The sequence below is a fragment of the Sciurus vulgaris genome, assembly GCF_902686455.1.
Source record: "Sciurus vulgaris genome assembly, chromosome: 1".
In the NCBI taxonomy this organism is placed as follows: domain Eukaryota; kingdom Metazoa; phylum Chordata; class Mammalia; order Rodentia; family Sciuridae; genus Sciurus; species Sciurus vulgaris.
The window spans coordinates 7,619,625-7,632,011 of record NC_136461.1 but is presented as its reverse complement, the minus strand read 5'-3'; the positions used below and the strand labels follow the sequence as shown (position 1 = coordinate 7,632,011).

Genomic DNA, 12,387 nt, shown 5'->3' with positions numbered 1-12,387 from the left:
TGGCAAAGTGCCCCTGTATTCTATCCCCAGCACCCCATGCCCCCCGCCCCCAGAAAAAGAAAAGACAAAGAACACTAGGACATATAGTTATCTCTCTTTAATCCTCATCCTGCCCAAGATCACTGACTTTGCTTGTTGTGTTTCTAGAATGTGTCCATTTTGCAGCTCTGGAATAAGGTTAGCAAACCACAGTCTAGGGGCCAAATCTGGGCTACAGGAGGTTTTTTTTTTTTTTTTTTTTTTTTTTTTTTTTGTATAGTCTGCAAGCTAAGATATTTTTAATGGTTGGGGGGGAATCAAAAGAAGAGTAATATTTTGTGACACATGAAATTAAAATTGCAGTGCCTGGGGGCTGGGGCTAAAGCTCAGTGATAAGAGCGCTTGCCCTGCATATACAAGGCACTGGGTTCAATTCTCAGCACCATGTAAAAATAAACAAGCAAAATAAAGGTACTGTGTCCGTCTACAACTAAAAAAAAATTTTTTTTTTTAATTTCAGTGCCCAGGTGGGATATTGCTCATCTGTAAAAGAGTGAAGTCCTGCCACCTGCAGCAACATGGGTGGACCTGGGGGGCATGACGTTAAGTGAAACAAGCCAGACACAGGGAGACAGATACTGCATGTGCTCACACATATATGGAAGCTAAAGAGTTAATCTCGTGGAGGAAAAGAGTGAAGTAGTGAGATGACCAGAGGGTAGGAACTGGAGCAGGGAGGGAATAAAGGGAGGTTAGATGACAGGAACCAAATACAGTCAGATAGGAGTAAGTCCCAGTGCTCTGCAGCACAGTAGGGCAGCTGTGCTTATGCATGGTATTAACAATAAAAAGTAGAAACACACAAAATATTATATATGGTACAAAGAACCAGAAGAAAGGAGTTCCCAGAGAAATGATAAGTGTTTAAGGAAATGCAAAAGCTAATTTCCTGATTTGATCGTTGTATACATGTATCAAATTGTCACATTGTATCCCATGAATATGCACAATCATTATGTGTCAATTAAAAAATTTGGAGCTGGGGATGTAACTCAGTGGTAGAATGTGTGCTTAGCACGTATGAGACTGTGGGTTCAATCCCCAAACACTCAAAAAAATCTTTTTCCAATGTTCATAAGTAAAGTTTTATTGGAACATAGCCACACCTACTCATTCACACATCTCTTTGGTGACCCATGAATTCATGCCCAGGTGGAATGTTAAGGAACGTATGGATTTCACTTATGTAAGCCTCTGGGTTCAAGCCTCAGTATAGTCTGCAACATTCATAGAACAGTTTGCAACGCCTGTATATTTGCCATGCAAACTTTTTTTTCTTTTGGTACTAGGGATTGAACCCAGGGGCACTTAACCACTGAGCCACATCCCCAGCCCTTTTTATATTTTACTTAGAGACAGCGTCTTGCTGAGTTGCTTAGGGCCTTGCTGAATTGCTGAGGCTAGCTTTGAACTCACAATCCTCCTGCCTCAGCCTCTTGAGCCGCTGGGAGTACGGGCATGTGCCACCAAACCTGGCTCTATCCAGCCTTCTACAGAAAAGCTCAGCAACGCTGGCTCTAGGCCACTGGCTCTTTTTTTCTCCCCTTGGAGATGGAGCCCAGGAGTGCTCTACCACTGAGCTACATTCTCAGTCCTTTTTATTTGTTATTTTGAGACAGGGTCTTATTAAATTTTCCATGTTGGCCTTGACCCTGTGATCCTTCCTGCCTCAGCCTCCTGAGTCCCTGGGATTACAGGTGTGGCCACCACACCTGCCTAGGCCATTTCCTCTAGTCCTGTGGTGTGGCTCTACCACATTTCTCTTGCACTGCTCTGACTCCTTTGTTCAATTGTTCTGGGCCCTGAGGATGTGGCAAAGAAAAGTTTCCTGGGTCTCTGGGAGCTCGGTCTGTGCTGCGCTCCAGGCGTCCTTACTAGGCACGGGCACCATCCTCGTGCCTGACATGGATAGCTGCTTAGGTCCTTGAAACACTTTTGTGAAGCAGGCTATACTGCCTCCATTTTCCAGATAAGGAAACCAACCCAGAAATGCCTGGCTGGGGTTGGAGCTCCACCTGGTCCAGCCTGGCCTGGCCCAGCCCGGCCTGGTGGGGCTTTTGGGCCTCAGCTCCAGGTTCTCCCGCCTCTCAGCAGAGCTCTGTCAACACTCCACCTCCCTCATTTCCACCTCCCTAATTTTTGCCATTCTGATGAGTGCAAAATGCTCTCTCATAATGTCATTTTGATTTGCATCGCTCTCATATCTGCCGAGTTTGAATATTTCCAGAATCTGGGCTCTTAACTGTTAATTTGCTTCTCGAAATCAAACCAGTGTATTTTCTAAACAAGGTGAAAAATGTTTTAACAAAGAGACTCAAAGATGCCTTCCATGCTTGCTGCTCCTTGAAGCAAGCTTCTAGAAGGGGACACACACATCATGGTGTAATGCGCTTCATCCAGACCTCCGGGGGTCAGAGGTCAAGCCACTCACCACCAGTATCACTTCCTGCAAATCACTAACAGCTCGGGGCTCTACTCCCTCTTGTGTAGAATGGGGTTGTGAAAGTACCTGATGTAGAAATGCAGGGAGAATTAAATTGCTTGGCACGAGGAAGGTTGTCAATCAGTGTCAGCTGCTGTCATTCTCCCACAGTGTTCTCAAGACAGGGAAGAATCATTACAGGGTGAAGTCAGTGCACCAGCGTTCTCCAGAGGGTCTCCCATGGCACCAGGGTGAAAATTCTCAGGACTGAATTCTTTCGCTGGTAAATTTTGCTAGACGAGAGCAATTGCAGGACCCCAGAGCTTATACTGGGAGGGAAGAAGGAGACTGTCATGGTGACTTCATAAGAGCTTGGGGATCACTGTCATGTGGAACAGTTGGGAGAAAGTGAGGATGATCTTGTGTCTGCAGGTGAAGGGCGTGTCAGGTGCACCCTCCCCACTGTCCTTGATCTGCCAGCCTAAGTGCATTGCCGTGGGGAGACACCAGGGAGTCCAATGCCACACTCCATTGCTCAGGGTCCCTTTGGGTCTCGCAGTTGTCCTGGGGCCTCACTAGGGGGTCTGACGGAGGCACTGGGAGTGCAGGACTGGTCCTTCCTCTGCGGACACTGAGCCTCCTCACCAACCCATACACACGTTTTATGTATTACACACGGATCCCTCTGGCAGGCCAGGGAAGCCTGTGTGCCCCTTCTCAAAATAAGGTTTTATCTTATTTTAACTTATTTTATTTCCTTTATTTTTGTGGTGCTTGGGATTGAACTCAGGGCCTTGTACATACTAGGCAAGCATCCTACAGCTCCAGCTGCCAAATAAAGTTTTAAAATATTTCATTTTATTTTGAAGTATGGGGATTGAACCCAGAGGTGCTCTACCACCGAGCCACATCCCAGCTCTTCCTGTTTTTTATTTTGAGACAGGGTCTCACTAATGAGTTGCTGAGGCTGGCCTTCAACTTATAATCCTTGTACCTCAGCCTCCTCAGTTGCTGGGCTTAGAGGTATGTGCACCACTGCAGTTGACTAAAATAAGGTTTTTAAGCACGTATAATAAAATACATGGGATTACAAAGAAAACCAGGTATGTCCAACCCAAGCAACCACTGATGGATAGGTGGATAAACAAAATGTGGCATATACAAATAATGGAAAGTTATTTAGTCTTTAAAAAAGGTGCGGGAAGTAGGCACAGTAGCACATGCCTGTGATCTCAGCAACTTTGGAGACTGAGGCAGGAAGATTAGGAGTTTAGGGCCAGACTCAGCAACTTAGTGAAGCCCTAAGCAACTTAGCAAGACCCTGTCTCTATATAAAAAATAAAAAGGGCTGGGGATGTGAATCGATGGTAAAGCGCCCCTATGTTCAATCCCCAGCACCAAAAAAATAAATAAGAAGGGAATTCTGTCTTGACAGAATGCTACAATAAACAATAAAGGACAAATACCATGAGATTCCACTTATTTGGGATCACTCAGAGTCAAGTTCATAGACAGAAAGTGGAATGGCACTTGCCGGGGCCTGGGTGGGGAGAAACGGGACATCCTTGTTGAATGGGAACAGAATTTCGGTTTTGTGAGATGGAAAAAGTTCTGGTGAGGGTCGGAGGGGAGGTCCTAGGACACCGCACACCACGGGTTGGCCCGCTTCGAAGTGGGTGCCAGGGACCTGGGCTGGGGCTCAGTGGAAGAGCGTGTGCCTGGCACGTATGAGGCCCTGGGTTTGATCCTCAGCACCACATTAAAAAAATAAAAAATAAAAATAAAGGCATGTGTTTACCTAAAACTAAAAAAAAAAATTTTTTTTTTTTTTAAATGGGGCCTGGGGGCTGGAGATACAGCTCAGTTGGTAGGGTGCTTGCCTCACAAGCACAAAGCCCTGGGTTCAATCCCCAGCACTGCAAAATAAATAAATAAATAAAATAAATAAATGGGGGCCAGGGTAGCTCAGTGGTAGAGCACTTGCCTAGCATGCAGAAGGCCCTGGGTTCGATCCTCGGCACCACAGATAAATAAATAAATAAATAAATAAATAAATAAGTAAATAAAATAAAAGAGTCATTGACAACTAAAAAAATAAAATTACAAAAAGGGCTCCAGAGAGGATGGTTGAGATGGCTGATCTTGTGTCACATGTATTTTACCACACAAATATTAAAATAATTCTTAAAAGGTGTCTACAAAAACACAAAACCATGATAGCAAAACTCAGGTATTAAAATATTTAGCAAGATGCCGACGATGTCATGCAAGCCCTTCTTGATCATGGGTTAGACGGCAACAGGTTGATTCACTACCTCAACTCTAAAGTGGTAACGAATGGAAAAGGTGTCTGAGATTGCCAGGACAACTGTCACGTGACATGAAAATATCTGGGATCATTGGGGACAGAGTCACCATAAGGCTGCGGCTTCTTGGCAACCTTCACAGAAGCAAACGCTGAATCTCAGTTTGAAGTTAGTGGAAATAGAGATGCAATTTTTTCCCCCCATTCCAGTTCGAGAACTCCCTAAATTCTGTACATGTGTTCTCGAGGGTGGACCCCAGGAAAACTCCTGAGATAGAACAGAACTGACTCAGAGGAAGCTCTCAGCAGATCTTAGCAGCAGAAAAACTGGCTCTGCTCCTTAAGGTCAAAGATTGTGCCTGGATCCAAGACAGACAACTTACTCCCTAGAATGGATCCGACTATCCTTCTCGAGGAAGGAAAAAAAAATGTGTTTTTCTATCACAATGTATTCATTTCCTGCTTCCTAAGCCAAGAAGGGTTTAGTCGCTTTATATTTTTGTGACTGAATAATCTGGTAGACCTTTAGCCAGGCTGGCTGGCCATCTCTTGGTTCAACCCTCACCGTAAAGTGGTAATGATTCTGAATCACACAGAGAAGGGCCAATTCAGAATGGCTGGCCAGTTTGGCAAGGGAGCTAATTTTTTTTTTTTTTTTTTTTTTTTTTAGTTATCTTTGACCTCTAGCTATTGAAGGAGATCAGCAAGTGGATCAGTGATTTCTGCTTTGGAAAAACCGGCTTGGTGGGTAAAAGAGCCTTCAACTTAAAAAGCATTTCACAATTTTTCATTCGCAAGAGAGGGAGGGTGTTAATAAATAAAACTGCGTTGAAATCCGTGCGGGGGCTGCGACTTGGCCGATTCTCAATTGCTGTTGAGTAAAAGCAATTTTGAAAATGTGATTTTTCCCAAAAGGAGAGATAAAATTTGAGCTCAACTGAAATGCCCTCAGTGAAAATTGCCTTCTTTTAAGAATATTCGAGACAGGAGGCCCTACTCTGTGTGTAGGGGGGTAGCGTTTCCAGGAGTGCGTGCAGGGGCGTGTGTGCAGGGCCTCGGGATCCGGGTGTGTGGGCCGGTTAAGGGTGTGTGTGGCTCCATGGAACAAGAGGTGGGTGTGGGGCGTTGGTAGGCGCGCATGTATGCGGGAGGAATGGGGATTCAGTTGTCAACATAGGGAAGAAAACCCATTTCCTCTTCTCTTTTTAAGGTTTACACAGCACCTCAGGTGGCCCTTGCAGACTGGTGAGCTGTGTCCTGAGATGTTTGCCCCGGCCCTGGCGTTGCTGTGTGAGGCTGCATGAGGTGGGCCAGGCATCCGGGTCTCCTGCGGTCCCCTCTGGAGTCCCTGGGAAAGTTGAACCAGCTGTTTCTCTGCTCTCGTTTGCTTCTGTTTGGTGCCACAAAGCCTTCCACCCACGTGTGAATAGACCCTGGGATCACCCACTTCCCTACACCCTTTGGGGGCCCAAGTTCCAATTCTGTGTCTTCCCCTGTGGCTCACAGTGAGTCTGGGGCAAGGAGGAATAAAAAAAGAAGTGATGAACAGAAGGATGAATTAAAAGAGAAACAACCTCCAGGCCAGGGTGTAGCTCAGAGGTAGAACATACACTTAGCATGTGCAAGGCCCTGGGTTCAACCATCACACTCATAAGTGAATTCAAATGGATGGAGCCATAGGAGGCCAGGTAGAGTCCAGGTGTTGGGTACATGAGTATTCACTATACATTTCTAGCTTTTTTGGGGGGGCTACTAAATGTTGAACCCAGGCAAACGCTCTATCATTAAGCCACATTCCCAGCCCTCTTTATTTTTTATTTTGAAACAGGCTCTCACTAAGTAGCTGAGGCTGGCCTGGGTCTCGTGATCCTTCTGCCTCAGTCTCCTGAGAAGCTGGAGGTACAGGCAAGAGACACCGCACTAGGCTACTTCTAGCTTTTTTGGGCGTGTTTGACAATTTTCATGTCAACTTGTTGGAGAAAGTGAGAGATTTAATCAGAAAAAGGATGCTGTCTCAAGACCCCCAAATTTTGAGTTAGCTGGGATAACTTTCCTCTAGCTTAGTTAAAATGATTAAAAAAAAAACTAACATGGGCTGGGGTTGTGGTTCAGAGGTAGAGTGCTTGCCTAGCATGTGCAAGGCACTGAGTTCGAGTCTCAGCACCATATATAAATAAAATAAAGGTCCATCAACAACTAGAAAAATACTTAAAAAAATAACTAACATCATTAATTAGATTCTAATAATGGAGTAGAGAGGTGTATTCCTGACCTTTAAATCTAGCTTGCTCTGAGCTGGGCACAGTGGCGCACGCCTGTAATCCCAGCAATTTGGGAGGCTGAGGCAGGAGGATTGTGAGTTCAAAGCTAGCCTCAGCAACTCAGCAAACCCCTGTCTCTGAATAAAAATGTTAAAAAAAGGACTGGGAATGTGGCTCAGTGGTAAAGTGCCCCTGCACCAAAAAAAAGGGAGAGAGAGAGAGGCCCAAGTCAGGTGCCTTGGCACATACCTGTAATCCCAGCAACTCCGGAGGCTGAGGCAAGAGGATGGCAAGTTCAAGGCCAGCCTCAGTGATTTAGTGAAAACCCTGTCACCACACTCAACTGGCACCTGCATCTTTTACTGTAATTTCCTCTAGAACTGTGATATAATAAAGTTCCGTGGCTTAAGTCACCAAGTGTGTGGTACTTGGTAACTTGGATCCCTAGGAAGGTAAGAGAATGGCCCTTTGAAATGGAGGAAAGTGGCCTCCCTCACCTTAGGGGCAGACCCGGCATGCTGAGCCGACTGACAAGCCGTACTGCGTACTTGTGAGTCTATGACTTGTTCCTCCCCTCCCCGCACATGGGGATGTGGCTTCCAGAAATCCGAGAAGACACTGCTGCTCACTGCTGTGACCTAGCACCTGGAATGGGGCTGGTACACAGTAAGTGCTTCATAAATGTCTGTTGAGGGAATGTATGAGCAGATGTCCACTACATGTCACACAACCATGGGGCACACCCCAGTCCTTTGCCCAGTTGTCCCATTTTTCGCCCAGTAAGCAGGTATTAAGAGCTACTACGAGCCGGGCAGGTGGCACATACCTGTGATCCCAACAACTCGGGAGGCTGAGGCAGGAGGATCACAAGTTGGAGGTCAAGCACTGCAATTGAGCAAAAACCTGTCTCAAAGTAAAAAATAAAAAGGACTGGGAATATAGCGAAGTGGTAGAGTGTCCCTGGGTTTAATCCCCAGTACCAAAAAAAGGAGAGAGAGAAAGAGAGAAAGAGGGCGCATGACCATGTGCCGCACTAGTCGGGGCTTGAGATTCCTTGACTTCAATAATGGCAAATTTTTATGGGGGGACAAAAAAGGCACAGATAAAATGGAAGAGTGGAAAATCAAGACTTGTTTTCCCCTGCAAGGGAAGTGAGGCACCAGCAGGCGTATTTGTTTGCTAGGGCTGTCGTAACGAAGTACTGCGCACCGGATGTCTCCAGTGCCAGCCTGCTGTCGAAGTCCAAGATCAGCGTCAGCAGGGTCAGCTGCAGAGGGCTCTGTCCTTGGCTTGTAGATGGCATCTTCTCCCTGGATCCTGATGGGGTGGTCCTGCCGTACTCGTCTGTGTCCTAATCTCTTCTTAAAAGGACACCCTAATGGCTTCATCTGGACTCAGTTACCTTGTGAAAGACCCTTTCTCCAGTTCTAGTCACGTTTTGAAGTACTGGAGGCAGGACCTCAATGTGAATATGGGGGACACAGCTCATCCCATAACGGGACGTGTGGAAAGGAACACGAGGACAGTGAGGGGTCCTCCCCAGCGTGGGGTGGAAGGACTGGGCCAGCTGCATCTCCTGACTTGAGATCCGCCTCTTCTCTCCACCGGCCCCCTGTGTGGCTTGCTTTGTGGCACTCAGTCATCGCGCGTCTTTGAAATCTGACAAGCGTTCCAGCCGCACAATGTCAGTGCTGGGAAGCCAACCCAGCCGAGTAGGGGCAGGTGGTGGGAGCCGAGCGGAGTCCAGCCAAGCAAGGCTGGGGGGCAGGAGGGCCCGGTGTGTGTGGCTGATGCCTGTCTCTGGCACGGCCGGTGGTACGAGGCCCTCAACTGCCCTTCCTGCTTCTTCCTTTGCCCTTTCTAGACTGTTCTCAACCCAGCAGCTTAGCGTGGGCCTTCAAAAGCCCCAAGTCGATGTGTTCTTTCCTTCCTCTGTACATACTTTTCTTCCACTCCGACTGGGCCATTTGGAGATTATCCATTCATTTCCTAGAAACTCACAGGGATGGGGGCTCACAGACATGGCTGCCCTCAGCTCCCTGAGATCTCTGCAGGAGGGCCCTGGTTGGGTTGCTGGTGCTGGGACTGTAGCTCTGTAGCTTGCCTGGCACACACACGTGAGGCCCTGGGTTCCACCCCCAGCAGAGATAGAGAGAGAGAGAGAGAGAGAAAGATTCTGACTGCTTCTCCAGCAGAACCAGCTTCTCAGTTCCTGACCTTGTTCCCCACAGAGACAGCCTTCTACCACCAAGGCTGAGGCCTGTTATCCCTCATCTTCCCTCGGCCAGGGGCCAGGGCAGGTGGCTCAGTGGGTCCCCTCTGTCCTACCCTTCCCATCAGCTCTTTTACTTTGAGCTCCAGGGGTGAAGCAATTTATCTCACAGTGGGTGGCAGTGGGTGGGAGGGAGCTCAGAGGACTTGACACCCACCTGTGCTTTTTGGCATCTGAGTGACCCCTGAGTTGGAGGGAAAGGGGACAGGCTGAACTTTCATTTATGAGGTGAAACTGTGATAAACTCCTCCAGGGCAGGAGGGTCTTGGGAAGCCTGAGGATGTGGGGATCCCCAGCGGTTGTCTGGTAAGCACCCCTTAACCAGGCCTGCCAAGGAGGCCTCATCTGGTTGCTGTGGGCCTTGTGAGACAAGGGAGTGCTGAGCATCCCCAGCTGAAGGAGGTTTCTTCTAGGAGCAGAAAACAAACATTTCCCACTAGAATCCGGAAACCTCTGTCTTAAGGGGGTAGAGGGGTCAAGTGGGAGAGGTCCCGCTGGGTCCTTGCTTTGGCAAGGGCTGGCCTTCCCAGGGGAGGGCTGGCTGAAGTCACTTCCACCTTTCCCAGGTTCCACGTCATCCCTTGTCCTGCAATTTGAGTCATTCTGTCTTCTAAAGGATTTCCAGAATGTTGGGAGGAAATGGAACACTCCGTGTTTGTCCTAGAGGGGTCCTAGGAGTGATTAGGGTGCAGGGAAATGCTAATTTCAAGGGGTTTCCAAATGGTAGGCGCCCTGGATACTTGCTGTCTGGTTGCAAGGATACAGAGACCCATCCCTCAGCGACAGTTCCCTGCCTAGTTGAGATACACTGTTAAAAGAATACTCTGTAAACCCGGGAGAGTGGGAAGCCGGCCTCAAGCCAGCTCCAAGGTCAATAAGAGTTGGCTCCTGCCCTCAACTCGTGACAGCAGCGCTTTTGTTTAGCGTTTTGTGAGGTTTCAAGTCTGGGGACAAAGAGGGCCAGAGAAACCGAGTGGGTGGCAGTGAGGAGGAGGCCTGGGCCCCCTGCCAGGGACCCACCCTCACTTCTCATAGATGCCCAACTCGGGACTCAGCTGGGGGTGGGGGTGAAGCGTCACATCTACCCCCAGGCGGGAAGGGCGAGTTCAGGCGTGCCTGAGCTGGCCTGCAGGAGCCAGTGGGCAGAACCCCAGCAAGGCTGGAGGGGGGAAGCAGGAGTGGGGCTGCAGGGGGTGCCCGGTAGGGTGGCACCCGCGGGGACCCCTGCCAGGATGGTGTAGCTGTCAGGCAAGCGCTGCTCCCTTCCTGGGTTTCTTCCTCTGCTCTAGTTTCACGTTCACCTGTTCTTGGAGATTCTTTAACCCAATTGCCCCCACCAGGTCAGCATTTTGCAAATTAATCAAATAATAATCAAGAGGCACCCTGCTAGGAACCAAAGGAAGCTGGGGGTGGGGCAGATCCAGCACCCCGAACCCGAGCCCGAGGACCGGGGCGCAACGCCAGGCAGTCTCCTGAGATGTGGTCCCATGCTTGTTTGGGGTGCAGCGAAGGAGGTCCAGGGCTGGGCAGCCTCCTGCTCCTCCTCTCTCTAGGGCCGCCGGCTGGGGAATGGACCTACCATTCTTTACCAGCCCATTCTGGGGACCAAGGGCCTTGGGGATGGACCTGTCTGGGCTTGGACTTTAGCAGCACTCAAGAATTGGTATCAGCCTTAGGTATCAGCACAGCCTCTTTTCCTGCCTTTTAAAATATGACGTGTGTGTGTGTGTGTGTGTGTGTGTGTGTGTGTGTGTGTGTGCTGGGGGTTGTACCACTGAGTTACACCCCTGCCTTCCCTTTTATTTTTGGTACCAGGGTTTGAACCCAGGGGTGCTTAACCACTGAGCCACATTCCTGGCCTTTTTATTTTTTATTTTGAGACAAGGTCTCGCTAAGATGCTTAGGTCTCACTAACTTGCTGAGGCTAACCTTGAATTTTCAATCCTCCTGCCTCAGCCTCCCCAGCCACTGGGATTACAGCTGTGCACCACTGTGCCTGGCACCCCCAACCCTTCTTATTTTATTTTGAGACAGGGTCACACTGAGTTGCCCAGGCTGCCCTCAAACTAGCCATCCTCCCTGCCTCAGTCTCCTGGGTGGTTGGGACTACAGGCACCTGGCACCGCACCTGGCCTGAGGGTCCAGTTCATGCACAGGTTTCAATTTATTATTCCAAAGCAAACACCCATATACCTACTATTGAGGGCATCTTCCAGACCGTTCGATATTGTAGTCTACCTCCCGGAAAGGAAGCACTGTCTAGATTTTCAAACTCAAGTTTTGTCTACTTTTGAACCTATAAATGTAGTCAGAGAGTATGGACTCTTCTGTGTCTGGTGTGTTCACTCAGCAAATTGCAGCTGAAATTCATCTTGTTGAGGAGCTCTTTCCTGTTCTTGCAGTAAAGTATTGCGTTGGGTGAGTGGACCACAACGTATCCATTCTTCTACTGGGTGTTTCTCAGTTTTAGAGAATAACAGCGCTGCTGTGAACAATGCCAAGAACACTCTGGTTCTTGTCTCTCGGTGCCCACGTTTCTCTTGGAGTGGAATTGCTGGGGCACAGGCTGGAGGTGTGATCAGCTTGAGGATTCTGTTTCTAAAGGTGGTGGAACCCCCTCACTGCCACTGGGAGGCAGGAGTTTTCTCAATGCGCCATGTCCTGTGTCTCTCCCTGTTGCCGACAGTCCTTCCCAACTTCCTGAACTATTTCTTTCTTTTTTTATTTTTTTTCTTTTGCAATATAGGGATTGAACACAGGGGCACCTTACCACTGAGCTACATCCCCGGTCCTGCTTTGGGTTTATTTGTTTATTTTTTCAGTACTGGAGATTAAAGTGAATGCTTTACCACTGAACTACATCCCCAGCCTTCAAAAAATTTTTAATTAATTAATTTATTTTGGGGATTGAACTCAAGGGCACTCAACCACTGAGCCACCTCCCCAGTCCTATTTTGTAGTTTACATAGAGTCAGGGTCTCACTGAGTTGCTTTGCACCTCACTTTTGCTGAGGCTGGCTTTGAACCCACGATCCTCCTGCCTCAGCCTCCCAAGCTGCTGGGATTACAGGCATGTGCCACCATGCCT

The 12,387-nt window shown here is 48.4% G+C and overlaps 1 protein-coding gene across 1 annotated transcript in view; it reads left to right on the top strand.

Moving 5' to 3' along the window:
* Positions 1–9,544: 9,544 nt before the first annotated feature.
* CIROZ (ciliated left-right organizer protein containing ZP-N domains) overlaps positions 9,545–12,387 on the top strand; it is a 24,893-nt gene continuing 22,050 nt past the window's right edge. The window contains exon 1 of the mRNA XM_079143121.1: positions 9,545–9,605. Coding sequence (XP_078999247.1) covers positions 9,580–9,605 — 26 coding nt within the window. The 5' untranslated portion in view covers positions 9,545–9,579. The remainder of the gene's footprint in view (positions 9,606–12,387) is intronic.